The sequence below is a fragment of the Lepisosteus platostomus genome, chromosome 1, assembly GCF_059453375.1.
Source record: "Lepisosteus platostomus isolate fLepPlt1 chromosome 1, fLepPlt1.hap1, whole genome shotgun sequence".
NCBI classification, from domain to species: domain Eukaryota; kingdom Metazoa; phylum Chordata; class Actinopteri; order Semionotiformes; family Lepisosteidae; genus Lepisosteus; species Lepisosteus platostomus.
The window spans coordinates 1,904,703-1,928,621 of record NC_142611.1 but is presented as its reverse complement, the minus strand read 5'-3'; the positions used below and the strand labels follow the sequence as shown (position 1 = coordinate 1,928,621).

The following is a 23,919-nucleotide window of genomic DNA, read 5'->3' as shown; positions in this document are numbered from 1 at the left end:
TTTCTGAGGGGCAAAAGCCCATCTTCATTACAATTCTTAACATTTCATTATCTGTAACGTAGCAAAAAATAAGATGACTAACGAAGATACACAATATTGCACAAGCAGTAATTCACAACAAGGTTGCCCCAAGGCGCTTAACAATGGAAGTGACCAGACATTTTGTCAATACAGAACAGAAGACCAGAAGACAACAGAGGAGAGGAACCGAAAACTCCTTAGTAAGGAGACAAAAAAACCTCTGGGGATCCAAGGTCAACTGGCTACCCAACCCCTTTGGGTATGCTAACATTATATAATATAAAAAAGGAATAAATGAATAAGGGTATTAATCCATCCATCAAGTCTTCTGTATGTCAGTACTCCATGCAGATCTCTGTAGACTAGCAAACTCTTCCTAAAAGATAGCTACATCCACGATGTCCCTCTTGGATCCATGGCAGTGATGCAGTATCCAACTCAGAGGGTGCCCAGCCTGGGCGCCATCCGGACATGTGGGGAGGAGAATAGGATAGTTTGGTCAGAACAGATGTATCTACCTGGTGGGCCAACATAGAGACACACAATGGCATGTACAGCAGCACCAGCAGCCATGGTTGCAGCAGGCTATGATGTAAGTTGTGAGTAGGCTAGGCTGAAGTAATAGGTCTTCAGTCTGGATTTGAATACTGACATTGACTCGGCATCCCGAATATTGGGTGGGAGACTGTTCCATAAGCTAGGGGCCCTGAAACTAAAGGCTTTACCGCCAACTGGTTTTTTATTCATGTGTGGAATATGAAGAAGACATGCATTCTGTGATCTAAGTAGGCAACTTGGATGGTAAATATTAATAAGTTCCATTAGATAAGACAGGTGCCTGACCTCTGAGAGCCTTGTAAGTAAGTTGAAGGATTTTGAAGTCTGCCCTGTAAGTAAGTCTTTATATTCGTGAATGTCCGCACATTTGTGTTTCGTAGTCCAATGCTGTTTTGATTGCTTTCTCAATCCAGATACTGCTTGCCTTGAAGCATCACTTGTTGTGGTTTTTACCACCGGCGTACATTTCAACCCACGTGCTTGACACCCTGGGAAGTCGAAACGTCATGTGATTATTCTACCTCAGAACTATTTCAGATACAACAAACACATAAGAATAAGATTTCATTTGGGAACCACTTCCAAAACGGGTGTGTATACTAATTAGCCAAAGAAAAAGAATAAAAAGAGAAGCGCTTGCCTTGTAGTGTTTCAGTAAGAGATTTGAAATGCACAAGATGTGGAACTTAAAGAAAGTTACATCTCTGCCCTCTCCCTTTCGTGACTTTTGGCACTTTGACATTTATTTTTTAACCTATCAACATGTGGCATTCAAACACAGAAGAGTGGGATATTTATTCTTTACATTGATGTTAATTTACAATGTTTTTTCAGATTAATTCAGTCCAGATATACATATATTCATATATTCGGTACATATATTCATTTAGCGTTGCTATTTACAAATTACTGACTAAACATGGTTTTAAGGCCCATTTACTTTTTGATTTGAAGTAGTAATGACTAAACACTTTGAGAGAAGCATGTCAATGACCAGTGAGCTCAAGAAGAGCCAGAAAGGAGCACGTAAACACAATGAATAATTTAGAATACTCTCAATACGGCTCTACAGAAAATCAATAGCTACCCCAGGCTATTTTATAAACCTGGACTCCTAGAAAACAAACTGAAAAAGTTTTCAAAACTGAAATTAGTACAAACCCCAGCTCATGAGGTCACAGCCTTTTTTTTCTTCTTCAAAATAGTGCTTAGTGTAGTTACGGCTGTGTTTTTGGACAATATGACAAAAACTGCAAAATCAAAAGCAGATCGACAAAATACTGAAGCACTTTTGAAATGAGCCTCTGACTGGAGTCCATGGTTTGATGGGGTGAGGTTGAAGAGTTTGTGATGTCAATCCATGACTTCTGAACATGTTTCCAACAAGACAGATCAAAACACAAATGGTGTAGAGAGTCAGATGGTGTATTTAAGTCAGCTACTCCTATGTAAGTTATCAATACGTGAGGTGTCAATCATTAAAGTGTGAAATGGTGTGACATAGGTGTGATATAGATTGGACTGAAGAAGCACAGAGCATGCAATTTTGAAGCAATTTTAGGAGGAGGGGGCTAATCAAACATTAAAGTCCTGATAGTAAGACCAAACATGTCTGAGTCTGGGCTTTCTGTACTGACAAAAATATAATTAAGCTGTACCTCTTGTCATGTTAAAAATCTACTGTAGAGATGGGTTTTCTGGCAGATGTCTGTGTTTAAGACAACTGGGACTATCAGAGATCTGAGACAACTGGACATTGACATGGTAGCACTTTTGGGGGTTAGTAATATTCTTCTTAAATGCACAAGGACCTTCCAGAAAAGCCCCATTGACTGTCATGAGATTTATGGTAACATAAGAGACTGTGGTCGTGTCCAGGGAACAAGACACATTAGAAATGCTTGTTCTTTACAATTGAGGAAATGAAAGAACAGGGATGTCCTCTTGACTCTTCTGAATCAGCAGCAAACTTCCCCCTCACCTCTTGCCCCCTTACAGTGCAACCCAATGAATGCACCCGAATTTGATTTAAGGATATCTCAGTCTTCATCCCAACTCTGAGATCAACATCACTGTTAGGCTGTCGCTGCTGTTGACATCAATGTTTGTCAGATTTGTCTTTGAGAACTCAGCTGGTCTAACGTGTGGCGTGAAGCAGTGGACCACTGCTTTCCAGCTATCACTGAGTGACCCTTGTCATGTGGAGATGACAGTCATGTTTCAACATCCAATATCAGGAATGTATTATCTTGATTAGGAGCAACGCAGAAAACACACAGAGCCAAATACAGGAGGGATTTAAAGAAAGATTTAAATTTAAAGTCCTGGCTCCTGTCTGTTAGAGAGCAAATGAAGGAAAACACCCATCATATCTCTCTACCCACATCAACAATTACATATGTTTAAATGTTTTATAAAACAGTGTGTGGAACGCATTTACTGTAAGGGTTTGAAGGTTATTGAAGAGTATTCACTAAAAACTCACCAAGAAAAGCTGAGACATGGAAATCGAAAAGCAGACATCAGCAATGGCAGGAAGGTTTGGATTGTGCCTGTATTTGTAGAATTTAAATCACATGTACTATGATACAATTGTACAATATACGTGTGAGACTTTTAGAATAGATTTTTGTACATTATTGTGTACAATATGGGTCAACATGTCAAAAAAGGATATGGCTGCTCGGGAATCAGTTCAGAGAAGAGCGACCAGATATTTTCTTGGGCTCAATTAAAGGAATGTGTAGACTGAAGGAACAGAACCTTTTAGTCTTGAACATATGGGGGAGTCTGATTTTTATCTAATTTCTATATTTTCAATGATATTGACCAGGCTGAATCTTCTTGCATAATGTTTCCATTAGATCCTAAATAATGTGATTAGGGGACAAAATGTGATGAGACATCTTAGTTGGGGGAATGGCAGCCTAGTTGGGAGGTGTAACGAACAGTTCTTTCCGGACCCTATGCAGACGACACAATCCGAAGAAGTGGGGAAACACTGGGGAAACGTCATGCAGGGATACGGGGCTGAAGACAGGGGGGCGTGTCCAAGGTGCGTTGGTGCACGGGGTTGCCGAGGCGAACAATCCAAAAGAGTAATCCTTAGAGAGTATCCAAAACAAATGGGTAAGTCCAAAACCAGGAGATCCATCAAAACAAGGAATTAAAACCAGAGGCCGGGTCGGAACCGGCGGACAGGGAACAGGAACGGGAACAGAGGTTAAAACCTTAACGGGACCAGGCGCTTCCAGGTCCCGGACTCGCACGGCACAGAAACCAGATGCAGAGCCCGGATGAGCGTCAGCGCCTGGCTTTTAAGGTGGGCTGGGAATAGGAATCAGGTGCACAGAATAAAGTCTCAAGTGAAAGGGCTGGAGCACCCTTAAGGAGGGGGGACTATAATCGTGACAGGAGGATGAGGTTACTCAACCCCCCCCACTATTGCAAGGAATGAGCTAGGGAGCTGCTCCAAGGGTGTAGATGGAGTGGCAAGAGGGGTGTGAGCGAGATATAGGAATATACAAGGGCAAGAGGAAGTGTGCAAGATTAGGTTCTAACCTACCTCCTGAACTTCTGTTATAAACTCTATTTCCAGAACAGAATATGTCAGAACTCTCATCTTTCTAAAAAAATCCAATATGCACAGTAATCATAGCAGAGAAGGACAGGCCCATGTAAATAAAAAAAAACAATGAGGCAGAGCAGAGCTTTGTATATAAAGTCAAAAGACACTCCTGTGTCTTTTGAAATATTTCAAATGGTGAAAATGTTTTTGTGCTTCAGAAATCTAGGAAAAGCAGAAGTGAAGAGAATGAGGTATAGAAACATTACTCAGAGCCAGGGAAAGAGGAAATCAAGCTCTGGTTACGCAACACACCCTTCAGTATAACAATTCTTGATCAATAGCAAAACTGCAAGCTGTCATTCTTTTATATGCAGGCATAATCACTTCCTGCCAGGTTTTGCTTTCTATGTAACTCTTCAAATTGCACAAATTTAGATACTTCTTACCCCCCGGAAGTAAGAAGTATCTGAGTTCAGCTTATTTATTTAAAGCTTTTGCACTGTCGATGTTGACAAGAAAGCATAGAAATACTTGTTTTGAATAGAGGCTGTTCTGAAGGGCTGGTTTGCATATTTCCGTCAAAAATCCCCTATTTGGAATTGAGTTAAAACACGCCAGGACGAACCTAGAAGCCAGAGGTTTAAGTTTTCAAAACAAAATATTCTAAGGTATTGTACACACGATCACAAGTATAACCAAAACAAGTGGAAATACAGTACCGGAGAGGAAATCAGAGATATTTTTACTGTAATTAGTAATAATACTGTAATTATAATACTGTAAATATAATACTGTACTAATAATACTGTAATTATACTATACTTCACTTAACTGCGTGGAGCTTGTATGTTCTCCCCGTGTTCATGTGGGTTTCCAGCAGGTGCTCTGGTGTGTGTTTGTCTGTGTGTCCAGGGTGTACCCTGCCTTGCACCTGTTCCAGCTCCCCAGTAACCCTGTATTGGCTAAAGCAGTTAGAAAACTGATGGATAATTTAGGATTACAAAAAGGCGCTTATTGAAAACGTACTTGTTTAACAATTATGCATAGTTACAATTTATAAAGCCGAAATATTTTTAGAATAAAACAGCACCACCTTCATAGAACTATAATGAATTAATTAATATCTGTGCTGTTAAAGTACATTCTGCCTTATCAAGCCCTTAGATTCATCTCAAGAGCTGGGATCTGCTGGGGTAACCACACACAAGGGAGACTTGTAAGCAGAAATAGCTGTTATGTTTAGGCTGAATGCTGTAGGACTGATTAATTAATTCACTGTGTTAATCTCCAAAGAAAAGACAGCTCAGCTGGGTACAATTCTCTCCTGCCTAGGAAGGGAAAGAATAAGCACATTTTTTCACAGATGTTTTTGTTTTCTTCAGATAAGGAGTCAGTGAGCTTACTGCCATTACTGTTTTTGTGTTGAGGCAATCGAGGATGCTAAGCAATTCTGAACAATTTTCTGACTGGCTGTTAGTCCAGATCACCCATTTTGCCAGACAGCAGGGTCAGGGTTTAGATTAGGTTGGACCAGGTTTGGGCCAGAATTGTCGGACTAATGGGCATTTGAGTTGGAACTCTTGAACTAGTGGACTTTTTGGACCGACAAGCCATGGAAAAGAATATGCGTACTGCTGTCACATTAGAACTAGACACCGTAAGTGGCATGTCTAAAATTTTCTATATCTCAAAGGGCCCATTGGCTGGGATTGTAAACTAGAGAAAATTACATAATCGAGGGGGAACAGGTCTGGCTGCATTTCACTTGTTCACAACTAAAACACTCTGTATTTAGCAATATTGTGCAATGTAATTACTGAACCTATCATCTTATTTTCCGGTGACCCTCAGCACAGTCAAGGGCTATTTGAGTGACCTTCACACAACGGCACTGGTGTTCCACACTGCCAGAAGTCTTTCTTGAAAGGAGAGCAGTGGATGGCAATAAAAAGAGATGATTATCCTGCATGGCTGTGATAACTTCCAATCGTTTTAATTTGTAGAGCATTTATAAACCAATCACTACAGACGCCCTGGCCTGTCATCTCGTAAGGTGGATCACTAACTTTTATCTAGCCATCATCCCTTTACAATCAAATTGAATTTTGAGTGGAAAAAGCAAATACTGTAACATGTTTCATTTTTAATCATGAGCTCTGTTATTAGGGACCACCAACACTTTTTGCTGAGCCTCTGGGATCAAGCCACTAGGTGGTAACACTGCAGTGGACTGATAAGGAGCCAGATTTTTCTCAATGAGCACAACAGATTATTTCAACATGTGTGAGTGACATGCTGCACATGAAAGCCAAGTATAGACATTCTACTGTATGATATATGATATGTATGATAATATGATTTTTAATATTGCAAAATAACCAGAATCAATTCAACATCTATGGGTCCAGAGGTTCTGTGCTTAGCAGTAACAAAGAGAAGAAATTAAGATGCTTCAGGTGTGTGCAGACTAGAGGGAGAGGGCAGGAAAAATAAGGAGAGAGTGGTAGTGGGAAAAACGAAAGAACAAGAGAAAATGAAAAGAGGGAGTTGAAGAGAACATATGTGTGAGTGACACCTCACTCTAACCTGCCCCTAATAATGTCGATGAAAACAATAAAAAGGAAATGATCAACTTCACTGCAGTGGAAAATAATAATAAAATAGCTTCATAACTAAGGAAACTCCTCAGTGTGAACAACAACTTGTTTGGATCAATATGTAGAGTTAATTGCAGCATTTTATAAAACAAAGCCTTGTACCTTGATTCATAAATAAAATCATTGTAACAGTACGGAGACTGGGGTTATTAACAACTGTTTTGAAAAATGCAAATGGGAACACACTGCTAAACTTCGTTTTAGACAGAAAACAAATGTGCATGATTAATATTGCATCTGTAATGTTATTTCAACCAGAGAGATTTATGCTGCTTGTAGGTACATTGATCAGCTGTACAGGAGACTGAAAACCAGAGATTGTGTTCTTCATGGGAACATTACCAAAATCTAAAAGGAGAAACAAGAGAACTGTAACTTCGGACGTTAGCAGGAGAAAAAATAATCTCATTTTCCAAAAGCAAGACATTTCCAAAAATCTGGAGTAGGAATGTTTTGTTCAGTTTATCCAGGTGCACCAGTTTCCCCCCATGTCCCAGTGACATGCTGGAAATGGGAGGTTGAGTTTTCCATGTTGTCTATGTTTTCCGTTCATCAGCCATATTTGCTTTTGTCATGTGATGTGCAGCTGCAGACCATACTAAAAATAAAACATCTTGCATTACACTACGCATTTATCTGGAGGTCATATGATGTCATACTGTTTTGCAATAATTGCACATAAAGAAACAGCAGTGTAAGGGGATCACATTCAGTTTATTAGTACAAATACCCATGTCCCTAAATATGGATTGTGTGTAAAACAGAGGAGTGGCCGGGGGGCAGAGTGGTTTGGCCAGAGTGGTATTGCTGTGCTGCTGCTCCACAGTCCTCAAGTTCCGGGTTTGATTTCAAACTGGGTCACCTTCCCTGTGGAGTCTGCACAGTCTCCCTGTGTGCACTGGTTTCCTCTCACATCCCAGAAGGCATGTGGGCTGGTTGAACTGGTTCCCCTAGACTGTCCCTGTGGTGCTCTGGACTGCCATCACCCTGACCAGGAACAAGAGACTTTCTGACAATGGGCAGAAACCCAGCTTGTTGGCCAGGCGGACTTCTCTGCTGTCATTTGCCTACTTTTGCATTTTCTCGGCCCTTGTAATCCAAATTCACTGACCAGTTCCCCCCAGAGTCTAGGGTGTAGATGTTCTAGAGCAGGGGACTTCAACTGTCATCCTGGTGCCTCCCTCATTGTTATGTTAACAGATCCTTCACCAAGCCATTGACTATCCTTGACCGGAACCTCCTTTTATCCGGGTTTCTAGAAAACACTTAAAGGTGGAACAAAAGCTGTCGAAAAAGAATGTGATTGAAATCTGAGTTTTACATCTGAACGATGTGAATTATCTTTACACACACTGACTTGCACAAGTGCCAAGGAAGTACGTTGTGTCCATTCCTGAATCAGCAGCTTGCTGATGTGCTTTTTTAACACTCTTGCCTTGTCTCAGGGTTCAGAAGTGGTTTGGAACTAAAGCACAGACTGTGGACCTGGAGACTGAGGGAATCTCAAACAAGCTGCTTTAAGTAATATTTAATTTTTTTTTTAAATGAATGCAGTAAACAAGGGTGCTTGGCACATTTTTTAATTCGCTTTGTTTTACCTTGCTCTATTCTTCTGCTTTCCTTAACCTCACATTAATCATTTTTGCTGAATGTCGTGGCTCTATGTGGTCAGGTGTACGGTAATATTGGAGATGTCAGGGAATTGCATTTATTCTCCAGAGGCATTTTACAAATTATTTTTGAGATTCAGTTCTGAAAATGCTAACCATTAGAAATTGATAATTGTTTGACTGCCGAGAACTTGAATTAACAACATAGACTGTTTGTTTCAATGAATCATTTATGAAATTTGATCATGTCTGACTGCACAATGATGAATGGAAGCATAAATTGAAAGAAAGCAGACAGTTCATATGTAATAACAGGTGGCTGAATTTGTCATTAAGAAGCCTACAGGCTGGTCTCAAATTTATTGTTCTCAGTAAAACTCAGTATTCACTCCACCTCATAGCCTTTTCTCATTTTTGTCAGAGAAAACAATGGTTCTGCAAGATGATAACTCTTAAAAATGAAATTTATACAGTATCAGTATATGGAGGGAAATAATTGAAATCTATTTCTTGTGTTTTGCTTTTTCTGTAGAAGAAAACTGAAAACTACATGGACTGGAAATTTAATGAGAATATTGAAAAACAATCACTAATAACATTTATTGTTTGTTAAAAAATTGCATTTTTTGTTTAACCTATACAGTTTATATTAGTTTTATTAATTATGAGACTATTTGTTTGACTCTTTCAGTTAATGCTCAAAATTCATCAGCATTATTTTTATTTGTTATTATTTGTTAGTTAAGATTTAATTCACAGACTGTATGATGTTTTCTATCCTCGTAGCCTCTCATTCTCCTTGATCTCTGCCACTTTGTAGGAGTAATGTCAATTATACTGCTCTCAAGATAAGTTCAGATTTCATCTGTACTTTCTCTAATATGTAACAAAAGGACTTTTTAGGATTAAAGTTGCATCTTTTGTGTGTCTTTTAAACGTGAGAGACGGACCATTTAAACCTAATATTCTATGCCTTTCTGTGCTCTGGCTGTCCTGTCAGCTGACTTAGTGCAGTCTTAAAACTCATTGCTTATAACGAAGGAGGAACAGGTTGATCTGAATTCCTCCTTTACTTGTATCACACCAGTAAAGTCCAGGATCTGAGCTAAAAAGAAATCTGTTTCATCCTGGTAAGATTTTTTATTGTGTGGCATCTTGACTGAGCAATGTATTAGAGTGAACTCTTTAATTTAAAAAATGGCGTGGGGCCACAGTGGCCCCCTTGCTTGTATGCCAGTGTGGCATGTGGCATGTACTTTGGACAGCACCCAGTGTTTAGCAGGTACAGCACGATCACTCAGGGCTTAAGACAACCATTTTACACAGCCCTAAGTTAAATTTTTCAAATTCTCAAATTGATACGTAAAAAAAAAAACTCTTACTTTGTTTTTACCAAAGGTATTCTGGTGTTCTTTGGCTTTACTGAGTATTCATGTATTGTTTTAACTTCAGGAGAAGTGTTTTTTTTTTCCTGCACATGATGGCGAAGTGGAATAAATGCACTGACGATACAGAACAAATCACTTTTGTGGACAACTCACTGGACGCCTGCTCTCTGAATGCAGGTAACAGGCTCACATGGAGACTGTCTGGGCAGACTACAGTTCTCATGGGCATTACACGTCTTGGTAGTATTACATTCTTCAGCATATCACGTGCTTTTATGATTTTTATTTTTTAATGTTCGCCATCTTTCATTATTTAGTGCTCTTAACTGCAAAAATCTTTAAGTATCGCGTATCATATTGAATTGCATGATTTGAGATTGTCCTGGTCCACAGATAGTAATAATTTTGTTTGCCATGAAGTAATGTTGCTTGGTGAATTGGTGGCTATATATTATGCTTGCCAATAAAAGAGAAATTAATTGTTCATTATTCATAATGACTAAACATTTCAATAACCATTTTCTTACTATATTGTATAGAATGTTGGGCTGTACAATATTTTCGTTTACATCACTACAGAGAGTTAAACTTCTATTTTTTATCATTTGGGATGTTTGGAATGTTTTAAAAAGCATTTTGCCAGAAGACCTGTTGTCGTTTCCATTCCAGATTCTCTGAAGAACAAAGAATCTGAAGAAATGAAGAAAAAGCTGTGTTCACTGAGAACAGCAATCATTGTACTCTATGTGATTGTTATGTGCGTGATGGCAGGTTTCATCTACATTATAGGTATAAAGGAAACCTAATCCTATTTCCACTGTCTCGAAACTGTTCTGTTAGTACATTTGTGAGTGGGTTTAGTTTGCCTTGCTTGTCTCCTGCCTTCCTTGTCATGAGCTTCCAATTGTGTAAGCTTTTCCTTCCTTTCTTAGACGCGCACTTCATTTAATTTGAAAAGACCCCCCAAAAAATTATTTCCACGCACATGGCAGGATACCGGTGATACAGGAATAACTCTCCCCATCTTTAAATTCAGCAAAAGTACAGAGAGGGCTGTATTTTAAAGCAACAGCATTAATCTACCACCGCTTCCAATTACTAAAAAGCTTATCTGCACTTAAGAAGATTTGAGTTTGGCTTCAATTACTTTTATTTGGATAGATGTTGCCAGATATTTCTTGATTTGTAAAGCGGTTTTATCTTACAAGTTTCATGTATATATTCATAACGTTATTTTTTTTTCTATTGAAAAATACGTTTGCTCCTAGTTTACATCACTTCTCATGATTATTGTAAACTATTTAAAACAATGATTTTTTTTCAAATTTATTCCCTTCCTACTTTTAATTACGTAGCAGGTACTGGGAAGACAAAGGAAGCTCTGGGCACAATGAGTGGGAATGGTGTTTCCAAACAGACAGGTGGAACAGATGAGATCAATGGAGACACGCAGAAGGGTTTTAAAAATGTCGACGAAGACGGTCATTCTGGTTCGCTGACAAAGCTCACACAAAATGTGGAAGCCCTGACTGAGCAGGTTGACTTTGTCAAGGAAGCCCTGAGCAGATCATCCTCTGCCTTGGAGGGCAACATATCAAAACTGACTGAAGACGTGAAACAGCTGACGTACACTCTGGATCTGAAAGTGAATTACACTCTTTCCGTGATACAAACTACTGAGAGCACGCTGCAGGACACAGCCAACTCAATCAATGACTTGAAAGACGATATCAATGGAATCCGTGGGATGGTGAAGTTTGTGAATAGCACCTGCATGGGAGACATCTCGATTCATTCACAGGTACAAACACATAATTCACCTTTCCCATCTCCATTATCTCGTTGCCACAACTGCGGCATGACTGACAGGCACACGGAAGGAGTCACTAATAGAAAATACACACAGAGGCACAGGTCTATAGATCTGCTAGTCTCAAGGTAGAAATAAATCCAACCTCAGGCTCCGGATCTGTCATAGCGAATGAGGAATCTGGGGTCTCCAGATAGGGTGCTAAACATCTTTTTAGGAGAGGTGTAAATAAATAACTCATGACACAAAACAAAAATAATGGTTCTCTGAAGTAGAAAGAACCAATAAACATGTAATCCACTAAAGCACCTGTTCTAGGGAAAACTGCAGATAATATGCTTTACAGGTTTATTGAAATAAGATTTCAGTCTGGTTTTCAGTCTTTTGACTGTAACAGTCCTTATCAGGGTTTTCAAATTGGGGTGTCCAATTGTTCTCCTGTGAGGCCCCGAATTGTGGAATAACCAGCCACCATTTATGAAGGAGGCTTTCTCCTTTCACTTTTAATTTAACTAAAATAATCACATTAATTAATTTTAATTAAATTAAAACAATATTTTACTAAACACACACTTTATTAATAATATTGTTTGCATCAATATTTACATTTACATTTTTGATCTCTGTCAAATGTAATTATTTTTCTTACTGATTTTATTGCTTCTCAGAATGGATTTCATTCTTCTAAGTATTTCTATCATTTACGTCTTTGTTGTTTCTGTTTCTCTTGCAAGGCAGTCTCTTTATCTTAAGGGCTATATAAAAGATTGATAGTTTATGAATGTGATTTATACGTTTTGAGCTGCAACAGTTATACGGACAGTAGCACGCATACAAAATGATCTCTGTTATATAAATGTAGAAACATCAAACAATGTTTTCCAATAAGTTGTAAAGTCAAGTCTAATGGAATCACATTAACCGACAGAATATTGATCAGATAACTTCTGCTCTTCGTAACGTGACTGTAACAACTAAATGGTTGAGAGAAAAACACACCAATATTGCCACTGAAGTGAAAGAAGAAATGGCTATTTTGAAAAATATTACAGAGGACCTGAGATTGAAAGACTGGGAACAGTCACTGGCCCTAAGCAACATCACAGCCATCCAAGGTGAGCATGTTAATTAGCACACTTTTCCTCGTATACTGTACATTTGAGCTTGCTTTCTTCTGGAAAATAATTGTTTTTACTTAATAGCAAATATTCCAATTTGGACTAAACAACTTTATTTTGTACATCCCAGATGTAAAACATCCGTCAAAATATGTTCTCGGTTTTACATGACGTAATTGTAATTCCTAATAATTGGGTTTCCATAACACTTGGTATGTTTGAAATTCATTATGAATAATATCTTGAATCTCTTCAATATTAAAGGATAATAGCCTGCCTCTGTTCATCGTATGGGTGTGATATGATTGACGATGTTTGCTAATTCTGCAGAAAGGAACAGGAAAAACTCGAATGAGGATCTACAGTATCTGAATTCCTTTACTGTGTGTCTGTCTCCATGCATGGCTGAGATCGTCACCTTTCCTAAGGGACAGGGACAGGGGGATTGTTCAAGTGTGGTGGTTTTCGTTACCCTAAGAATTGTATTTTTTCTGTCTGTTTTTGAGGTCCCCCGGGGCCCAGGGGAGAGAAAGGCGACAAGGGAGAAGGGGGTTTTCCTGGGATTCCTGGGCCTCCTGGTACGGATATATAAGGCATTCTCATAGAGCTGCGCTGGAAAACACTGCCTCAGTGCTGGCAGTCTATACACCAGTGCAGACAGCTGCTGTACGTACAGTAGACATGTGGCAGGTGAATTTGGAATCAAATTCGGAATCTTGGTGGCAAAGTGGCAAACCATAACTCAACACGATTTTTGGAAAGCAGTGGCCCTAAATCGGTGTTGTTGTTTACAATGGGGAAAGGCCCAATGCCAGTGAGTCTGTACTTCTTCATCCTGGGAGCCACGTACAGACCTGCGGACATGGGCAGACAGCCCTGGCTCCAGAGAAGGAGCTCCGCGCTTTGTCATCACACAGCGCTCCCTTGCAGGGGGTGGAATTTGAGCAGGTGATGGCGTGGGGTCCTTCTGACAAATTCAAGCCTGAGCCCAGTTTGAATTGTCAGGAGGAAGTGATTCAGAGCTCAGTTCTGGGGGGGCGGGTCTTGCACAGATCCAGTAGATCTCCTGGGAGTTGGGGAGAGTTGGGTCAGCAGAGCAGGCTATCCGTGAAAACACCTGTTTGTCATTTACTAGAAAATTAACAAATAAAAGCAACACAAAGAATTGGGGGGGGGGGGTGTTTAATTAATCAATTTTTGAAAGGATAAAAAAGCACAAAATGAAGATAAAATAAAAAAATATAACTTCACTTGCTCTGAAACAGGTAGATAGCTGATACAATGACTTTGAAAGACAATACACTAGCATCCAAAAGGCTCTGGAAGTTATAATATAGTTCATGCGCTTTATTTATTTTCACTGTTTCAGGTGTTCCAGGTCTGCCAGGGCAGAAAGGAGACAAAGGAGAAAGAGGAATTGGGATACCTGGAATCCCAGGTGTGGCTTATACAATCTATCCATGCAGTACAAAGGCTGGGGCTCACTGGTCATTTTCATTCCCTGTGCTCACAAGCCATTGATTGCTGATACTTCCCACACAAAAACAGAACGGACAACAGAAAACGCTTTCGGACTTTGCTTTTTTCACGTAATGGGTCTGAACCAGCCTCAGCTAAACAGGGCACACGGGCCACGTCTGCCCATCTTTTTATCAGCGCAGATTGTCGTTTTCCGAAACACATACAGTACAGTAGCACTTAAAAGCACTCAAGGAAACCAGGGAAGCAGAGCCTCCCTTCTTCATCCCGAACAGAAATTAGATTTACACAAGATGGGCGTCTTCCCTGTGAGACGAAATTTCCAAGGCACAGTTTCACAACGTTGCAACAGACGGTGGCCTATTTTACTTGAAAGGCCCACTTGTTCAAAAGTGCTCGCCCAACCCATTTCCCGGAAGAACAGTCTGTTTTCAATTTGAAATCGTTTCTATACAGCATATAAACCTGCGGTTTTTCTTTTGCCTGTTTATCTTGTTTAAGGGCCCCCTGGACCAAAAGGAAGCGCAGGTGTGATTGGGCTCCAAGGTAAAGTACAGTGAAAGGAATGCATTCAAGCTCAGGTGACTTTCCCAAAAAATAAATATAGGGGTATCAAACAAAGAGCTTTACTTGAACAACTTAAATAAAACTTTTTACTGAGCTTGATTGAATCCAAATGCAGATAAACATGAAAAAATCCAAGAGCTTGGTTGGGTTTTAAAAAGACAAAAAACATCACGTAAGAATGCAGGTAAGGTACTTGTTTCCTTTGTTCAATGGTGGAATGTCAGCTTTCACTGCACTGTATATTTATTTTAGTAACATAATATTTTTAACAGGGATATAATAGATATACATTTATACATTTTTAATTACAATCCAGATTTATTGTTGATTTATGCCTCAGAATGTCATTGGCATTTCTGTTTTTACGATTTCTAGTAAAAAGTCAAAAGGTTATCATGCTCCTATCATACATACACTTTAGGGCAGTGGATAAATTTACAAAGAGGGAATCTGTAGAGAGTTCAGTATAGTCCTTTTTCTCGATATTGGGTTTAGCCAGACTGGTGCCTAACATAAACCACAAAACAGTAGTCTAAGATCTCAATCTAAAATGAACTAACTACTGTATGCCAATGTAAAGAGGATTTCAATATACTGTATGTTTAAGCATGCATTCTCCAAATAAGTCATATCAAGTTTTTCATAATACATTTTTAATACATTGTTTAAAGATAAAAAAGTAACGTAAGATGAAAAAGTCACAGTACCAAAGCAGAAAAACACAACTTCAAAATGATGTCTCGTTTTCAAAAGGTGGGCAGTGTTTTTATTTATATTGTATATCCTAATTACAAATCCAAGTGATGCCAATTTCTTTTCTTTTTTAAGATTTTCAAAGGCTTAAGGGTGAAAAGGGAGAGAAGGGTGATCCAGGTAATTCAGCATTTGTTTATGAGTGACATTCATTTCTATAAATAATCAGCTTAACAAAGAGTGTTTTAACAATGTGATTTTACCGATATCCAAATGCATATATTTACACTTCAGAAAGAGATTTTTAACACTGATAAATTATTTTTATCTGTGCAATGCAGTGTCAGAAAACATGCACAAATTATGTCTCTGTATATACAAAATCCATTTTAATCATAGTACTAGTGTTCCTCATATATTATTATAATAAAAAGCATCATACATGTAGTAAATTAGACTAAATGTTACTTCTTCCAGATGTTTAATATTCTGTGGTTGTGTCTTTGTCTGATTCTAAGGTGTGATGGCTGAGCCTTCTTCTTCTACTCCTGCTCCTGCTGGTAAGAGGCAACAGAAGACATTGCATCAGAGTACTTAGGAAGCAATAATGAACTGGTCCATATGCTTGTTGTTTCCTGATGTCTGTAAAAACATTGCTTTGGATATTTGTAGTTTTTTCAATCAAGGCCTACATTAAGAGCCGTAGTACTTTACACTGTAAAATTGATTTCATGGTGCAAAAACCCTGATTTAATTCCGACCCAAGTCAGAAAAGCCTGACTTAATTGAGTGCAAAAATATTTAATGAGTGAATAAAAAAAAAACATATCAGAATACTCAATGACATGTTAAACCTGTTTTGACTTTCCAGAAACAAATTTTACAATGTAGAGCAGGCACGTGAACATTGTTATACTGTACTGGAAGGATTTTAAAAAATGAATGTGTGATACTAGTCAGCTCATCAGGGGTGTCTTGTTTTCTTATGCATGTACAGTAGCTGTTGTGCGGCTGGTTAATGGACTAACAAATAATGAAGGCAGAGTTGAAGTTTTGCATGACGGAGAGTGGGGCACCATCTGCGATGACAAGTGGGACTTGCTGGATGGAATGGTTGTCTGCAAAATGCTTGGATTTAGAACTTCTTTAAAAGTACATTCAAGCGGCTATTTTGGAAAAGGTAAATACCAACAAGAACAATAATGAGTGTCCTATCAAAGAAAATACTTTAGGGCATAGTACGTTAACCACACATCTGCATACATCAAATTTAGTTGATTGTGCATATATTTCATATATATAAAAGTGACATTTTAAATTTGGAGTTTTATTTTCATATACCGTAGAACATTGTAATGGTCTTTATATAGCAGAGCTTAGAGTTGAAGCTGGGTCCATGAGAGAGGCACAAGGTTAATTCTGCAATGAAAAGTGGAAAGAAAATGCAGCAGGTAGCAATCTGAAGATGAGTGGAGAGACTGAAAAGAGATTAGCTGATCTGGAGGATGCACCAAATGTAAGGATAGGTTTCTTTTCTGATGTCTTTCTGGAGTAACAGTCCAGGAAACCCTGTGACAGGATGCAGACAGAAACAGAAACAGTGCAATCTTGCCCTGGAGGGGTACATGTAAATGGAGAACTGTCTACGTGGATTTCTGACAGTTCCTCTGAATTGGGCCACCTCCTTTTCTTTCCTGTTTGCTCAATTTTAAAAAGAGGTTTGACTAACAAACCATCACTAAAATCGAAAAGCAGGTAAAGAGTTAGTTTGGAAAAATTCAAACTAACCTAAGAACATAACAGAGGTTACAAATGAGAGGAAGCTATCTGGCGCCTTTAACTCATTTGTTTTTCGTAGCTAATCGATCCATGTACAGTATCTCCTCCGGCCATTCTTCAAGCTAGCGATGTTATTGACTTTGACAAAGGCTGAGCAACTTTTTCCAGACTCCCTGCAACTTTTGTGGAAAGAAGTTCTCTGGGTTTCTTTCTGTTCATGGTTTTAAATACAATTCCCTGTTTTTTATTTACTGTAGGATCTGGGAAGATACTCATGGATAATGTTGCTTGTACAGGAAGAGAGAGATCCATTGTTGACTGTACCTTTCCTGGATGGGGCAGGAATGACTGTTCACACTCTGAGGATGCTGGTGTCACTTGTACCACCTAGGTCGGAGTCACAGGACGGACATGACAACCTTGCATTCTATTTTGTTTCTGATTTCACACTGATTTTTTTAACAAATGAGAGTCAAACAATGTTGTTTCATAAACTTTTGCTTCTCGTATTTGATTACTGACCACAATGCTTTTTTTTGACTTGATAAACAAGCCGGTTGTTTCGCTCACACTGCTGTCTGGAAGTGTCTTCGCTCATCCTGACTCTCCTCGCTGCTCCAGCGGTTTGCTCTCTCAGCCTGAGTTCTCCAGTGCAGCTCTGCTGCTTCATGTTCTCCATCAGCTCCCTGTTCCTGCACATATCCTGCTGTCCTCTGCATCACCCCCTGCCCCCTGCCCCATGCCCCCTCCCACCGCTGGTCCAAAATATAAAATCGACACATTTCTGCACTGCTGCGAGTTATCAATGCAAATTCACACCCCAAAACAGCTTATACTTTAAAAGAAGTGAATTATAACACCTTTGGGAAAAGCACAGTACCACAGACTCGCAGAACACTTTCCCTGGTTACCCACGCTCAGAGTATCAGTAAGCTGTTGTCAAGCTCTGCACAAAAATTATAATTTCATATTATTTGCATACAGTTTAAGGCATTTATTATGCAGTTGTTTGTGACCATTTCAAACAAGCAGCAGTTTGTCAGATCCTATTTAAGGTAATGTAGAGATGACATGTATTGAAGTTTATTTGGCATGCCATCATTTTGGCCTGGCTGGGGGAACAGAAGCCTGCCCCCCAGGATGAGGCTGAGTGGTCCCACCACTCCTCATGAGGAATGAGCCAGGGTGCTGCTGCAAGGGTGAAGCTGAGGTGGGGGGAGGGGATAGAGAATAAAGTGCAAAGGAGGATCCCAGGGGGAGGGGGGAGATATTCTTGTGCAGGAGAGTGGAAATGGCGCAGATTAGAGATCTGACCTCCTTTTTGAATTTCTGTTTGAAATCACCATTAGCACATCAAGTATCAGCACCAAACAAATGATTGTTAGGTACTTTTTATGCTGATTGGTTTTTAGTGGGCTACTTATTAGCAGGCTACTGGCTACCCGTACAAGATTTGTATTGCTGTACTGAAGTGAAGACTGTTCTCAGCCAATTTAGGCTCCTAACTGTATCAGTGAGCTGTCACAAATCTCTGCACAGCAAACGTTTAAATAAAAAAACCTTTAATTTAAAGGTCATCCTGAACCTAAGTATCTTCAGCATCTTATAAATTCTTACTATTAATCTGTTGTGATGTTAATCAGCGTTTTAAAAGGACATGAACAAAAATAATTACAATTTCTATGTGCTTTTGTATACAAATGCTTTCTTTCCAAGAACTGAGAGGTTGGTTTGAGAATTATTATGAAATCTATAGCAAGCAGTATCATATCCTTCCATCTGGAAGAAGACAGGAAATACGTTTTTTGCTCAGAAGAACTAGATAGTGTTATTACATTTGACATTTCCAGATTAGTCTTTTACCTTAAGACTTGGGCAAAGCAGGAGAATCTGTGAAAGCAGCTGCTCAGAGGAAATTAAGAGGAAGGAGTGCCATCGTCTCCATGCATCAAGAAACGCGATAACGATTTCATTAAACGCAAGCCAGGTCTGATTAATTAAAAAAATTGTAGTGTAGTCTACAGTGGCTATAGGAAGCAGAGAAGAGTTTCATACATGTTCTGGATACCAAGTATGGTGGCAAGAACAATCACAGTAACTGTTTTTCATGCACAGTTCTAACTTTAGAAATGTAAACCTTGTTTACATTTCTAAAGTTAGAAGTTGTCCTTAATTGCTAAATTAAGGACATATGACCTGCAGTGCTGCTCTGTGATGCACACTTCCTGAACATATAAAAGAGCACCATCCCCGCTAGATTTGAATTTAAGTTTTCCCACGACAAGACATTTCATCAGGTAAAACGTGAGGCAAGTGTGAGGTGAAAGCAGTTTGATGGCTGTGACTTCACAGGTTAACACAGTACCGACCCAACCACTTGACCAACATTGACCAATGTATCCTTCAGGGTCATCTTGCAGCCCTTACTGGACTCTTGGCATAATCTAAATTGTGAAAGAAGTTCTCTATCTGTGGAATGAAATACTCTCTTAACTGTGTTGAGAATGTTTTTGTCCTTGAGGCTGTCCTCCTATAGTCGTCATTAGACCTAAAGCCCAGAAAAGCCCTGAAAAGCATAGTGTAGCTCAATAAATGACAACACAGAATAAGTAAGGGTTCTATTCTCATACCACCACAAATCATATCATTAAAACTATTATGTTATTCTGTTGAGTCTTTTTATATGCATTTTTAAACTATTTTTATATTTTGTATGTGGTAATAGTTTCTATGCAGCATTTCAGAATTGTATTCGAGGGCGAATATGCACAATAACCACACAGGTTTATTTTTAAATCACAACACTTGCTTCTAGTCTTCCTCCTGGAAGTATTTCACCAGTATGTGAATGACTCATCTGGCCGGTTCAGTCTCAGTTCTCTTTTCAATGATATCTTCAGCGGCACATCCAGTACCTCAGCCAGTTGTCTTCCAGCTGGTGCTGTGGCTGTTGTGCTCTGATGCCAGCAAGATGTGGATAGAAGACTGAATAGAGGGAACTAGTGTTGGGCTTTATAATCCCATGACTTCCATAACACACAAAATCAATCAGAAGAAGCAAAACCATTCCTAGAATTACACGCAGTTCTGTCTGTGTGAACACGGTATATTTCTGGATACTTCCTCCCCCACTCTGACTCAGTCACAGTGCTAGCAGGCTGGATTCTCAGCTGACAGATCAGTGTACAGAAGTGACATGTGTTTAAGGACCAATATTATATTTAGCTGTAGCCTGTGCAGGTAAGCTCTTTGGTATACCTGCCTTTTAACAGGTGGATATACTATCAGGTAAAGCATTGTTGAGTGAAGGTCAAATTAGATCATTCGAAACTGCATTTTAATGAAGCAAGAAAAGAGCTAGACAACAGGAACAGGGTTAGGGTTAAGGCTGGGCTCTGTGTCAGAGCCTGCTGTCACACACACTGGAGCAAAATGCAAGTTGTTAAAACCTTGAACACCTGAGACAAGCTTTCTTGAATCATTCAACTCTTTTAATAAATCCTAAAGCTATTACTGCATAGCACACAGTCAGGAGCTGAAAAAAAATGTTTTTCCAATCAGTATTTAGATTGCAAAATTCAGTTTTGTGCTTGAAAACTGAAACAATGGAAAATGTCACCTGTATTAAACAACTGATGAGCAGAGTTGAAGTTCCACATGCCTGGCCTCAGGTTGTAATGTGCTTGCATTGTTATTCTGTGAAATTGCAAACCATTCTCACATACTGCATTTGGATTAGGCCGGTCCTGACCTGGATTCAAATTAATTCTCACAGTGATGGCAGGAGAGAAAGATAAACGGGTGGCAACCGTCAGCAGTTCATACGGCACGATGTCAGCCACTGAGAGCAGCCTAGACAGAAGAACGGAGAACAGTGTATATTTCAAAAGCACAGGAGTCCTACGAGCCACAACCTCTTTATCCAAAGCTGTCTGGACCCATGCTTTCACCTTCATTACTCTGGCCGCACATTCAAAGGTCTGGTACTGTAGGGTGGTGTGAAGAGAAATCTCCTTTCCCAGCCGCACATGAGAAGCTGCTGATCTCACTTAGTCACTGTGGGCTGGTATTTACAGTACATCACTGCTCTGTACTCCCCATCCCTGGCCAGCTCCAGCTCCTGTCCTTTATCTTTCTTTGTGTGACACTTGAGTTGCTTGTCCAGCTCGTGCCAGCCACCCTTTTACTAATTTGTACATCACTTCCTGTTAATTTTCCTTTATGTTACCCGTTTTATTTTTTTGAAAAGTCACCAAAAGTCACGGATGAGGGTGTCTGTAAGCAAAAGAAAAGAGTAATCAATATGTAAGAGCTGTGCTTTGGGGACAGGCCCTGGCTGAGCGTGAGGCCAGTGGCAATCTCTGGGCAGAGGCGAGATGCCCTTTCGCTGTCCCCTTTGCCAGACAAAGCCAGGAAAGCAGGCACAGGCCGGGGAGGAGAGAACAAATGGGCATCTGGTACTAACCCCTGCGGTGACGATATACTGTATGTGGTGAGGGGGAGGTTAACATACTGAAGAATATAAAATGAAACCAGGGAGAAAGGTGAGTTTTAATGGGTCGAAATCAGATTGGACTACCGAGGAAAAAATAAACTTTGCTGCAGTTCTATGTCATAATAATTTTGTATATTGATATGGCACCCTGCAACTCACCACTGGCAGCCCAATGAAGCTAAGCAGGTGTGAGCCTGGTCAGTACCTGGAAGGGAGACCTCCTGGGACAAAATTAGATTGCTGTTGGAAGAGGTGTTAGTGGGGCCAGCAAGGGAGACTGTGAGTATAGGAACACTATACTGTAAAAAGGTGCCATCCTTCGGATGAGATGTAAAACTGAGGTCCTGACTCTCTGTGCTCATTAAAAATCTCAGGGTCTTTCTTGAAATGAGTAGGGGTGTAACCCCGATGTCCTGGCCAAATCCCCCCCCCTGGTCTTTACCAATCATGGCCTCCTAATAACCCCCATCTCTGAACTGGCTTCATCACTCTGTTCTCCTCCCCACTGAGGAGTGAGGAGTGTACTGGTGCATCATCCAGGTGGGGCTGCACACTGGTGGTGGTGGAGGGGATCCCCATTACCTGTAAAGCGCTTTGAGTGGATAACTCAAATACTCCATGTTGCAGTTTCACTACAGATAATATGAAGAAAATCCCCTAAACAATATTACACCTTGAAACCTATATTGTCCATTACTGTTCCTCCCTTCCAGAACAATTTCACTTTGACATTCAAAGTATCCCTCCTCATGCGCACGACACAGGTATAAGGCCTGTAATTTATGGTCATCATTTAAGTCATGATGTGTATTCATTGCAGGGAAAAATTATTTATGTAGCCGAAACACATTTCTCAAGGTGTTTCAGTGCATTGAAATTCACAGATTTCATTGCAATGTAATCTTTGCTTCTTGTGTCATCTGTATTACTTTCAGGTCATTGCCTTGAAAATTAATGATTCATAGAAAGAGTGCTCTGGTAAATTTGCCTCACTTTACACTTTGCAAGGGGGTGGTGTCAGTCGTAAGCAGACATTAAAATCCAAGTACAGTAGATTAAATAAGTTATAATAGGATTTAATTCTGAATTCGGTTCTATGACATAAATTTGAGGGTAGCAGGCCATTAACAGGCAGAGGTCTACATGAAAAACTTCCTCTCCCCACAGAGACAATGTGCAGGACATTCCAGGCAGACCTGTTGCAGTGTGGTGATTTCACAGTTACCTGCTGTGTTTCCTTCTAACCCTGTTGGACTCATAAAAAGATCACCTGAATGATGCCCGTGAGTGTTCTGCAAAGCTGTAGCTAGTTGGATGATCAATTTTAAAACACTTTAAAGTTCAAAATGTTTGTATGCTTTTACAATGCTTCTCCAGTGAACAGCAGAGGATTTAAGATTTAGATTTCTCTATACAGTATGTCCAGATCTTAGTCCATCATCTAACGTTAAAACAATTAAACCGTTGGAACAATGGACACACAGTTTTTCTGGGAGCCACACATCCTGTAAATGGAGTTTTCTCGGGCTCAGCCTGGTTTAAAATGTAACCTCCGCCTTCAATCAGACCCGGAGCACGGCCATGCAGGGACCAACAGGCTTAATGAATGGGCAGGGGGATCACTGTCTACTGCAGAGGACCAGACACAGAGAGAAGACGTGAAAAACAGCGCTAACAAATGAAAGACTATGCACACGCAAACACATTCCAGGTGGGGAGGGAAAAGCAGGCGACCATAGCAGATACCCAGGAGCAACCTTCCTCAGACACACAGCTAAATCCACGAGAGCCGTGACTCTGTCCTGCTTCAGTCCCGTGACTCTGTCCTGCATTTAAACCCGGATACCGTCGACCGTGGCTTCTGAAATTGATATTTCAGATTGTTATTGTTGCTAAAGTTATTTTTTATCATGAGCAAAACAAAAATAAAGCTTTGAACTGCATAACAGAGTATGAAGTATAATTGTACAGAATGTGTAAATGAAAGCATCCCATTACTTACTGTCTTAAACGTGTGTTGAGAAAGAAAAACTATGGTTGTCTTAGTTGAACCATAAGAACAGTGAAACACGTCATCTACGATATTAGTAGTTGGATGGAAATTTACCTACCCTTCATAAGTTTATTTTCAGTTCTTAAACCTGTGAAATAAAAACATTTAAAAATTGCCAACATT

At 39.7% G+C, this 23,919-nt stretch overlaps 1 protein-coding gene across 4 annotated transcripts; it reads left to right on the top strand.

The window, feature by feature from the left end:
* The first annotated feature begins 8,255 nt into the window (after positions 1-8,255).
* On the top strand, positions 8,256-18,820 carry LOC148677475 (macrophage scavenger receptor types I and II-like). Of its 4 annotated transcripts, none has more exons than XM_088634046.1 (12): positions 8,256-8,319; positions 9,862-9,979; positions 10,472-10,591; positions 11,158-11,603; positions 12,541-12,727; positions 13,237-13,308; positions 14,100-14,168; positions 14,711-14,755; positions 15,605-15,649; positions 15,988-16,029; positions 16,467-16,649; positions 17,506-18,820. In XM_088634046.1, exons 2-12 carry the CDS (start codon positions 9,892-9,894, stop codon positions 17,637-17,639), a joined length of 1,431 nt encoding a protein of 476 aa, XP_088490172.1. In that variant the 5' UTR covers positions 8,256-8,319; positions 9,862-9,891; the 3' UTR covers positions 17,640-18,820. The 4 variants fall into 4 exon arrangements, with proteins under 4 accessions (XP_088490172.1, XP_088490338.1, XP_088490103.1 ...); XM_088634212.1 differs by having other exon boundaries at positions 8,256-8,325; positions 9,867-9,979; positions 16,470-16,649; XM_088633977.1 differs by having other exon boundaries at positions 8,256-8,325; positions 9,867-9,979.
* Positions 18,821-23,919: the final 5,099 nt, after the last annotated feature.

Excerpts from the sequence above, each read along its gene's own strand:
- LOC148677475 (XM_088634046.1), top strand. The coding sequence starts at position 9,892 with ATGATGGCGAAGTGGAATAAATGCACTGACGATACAGAACAAATCACT. Across the intron at positions 10,592-11,157 it reads AGGTTTCATCTACATTATAG|CAGGTACTGGGAAGACAAAG; the intron begins GTATAAAGGAAA and ends TTAATTACGTAG. Across the intron at positions 12,728-13,236 it reads CAACATCACAGCCATCCAAG|GTCCCCCGGGGCCCAGGGGA; the intron begins GTGAGCATGTTA and ends TCTGTTTTTGAG.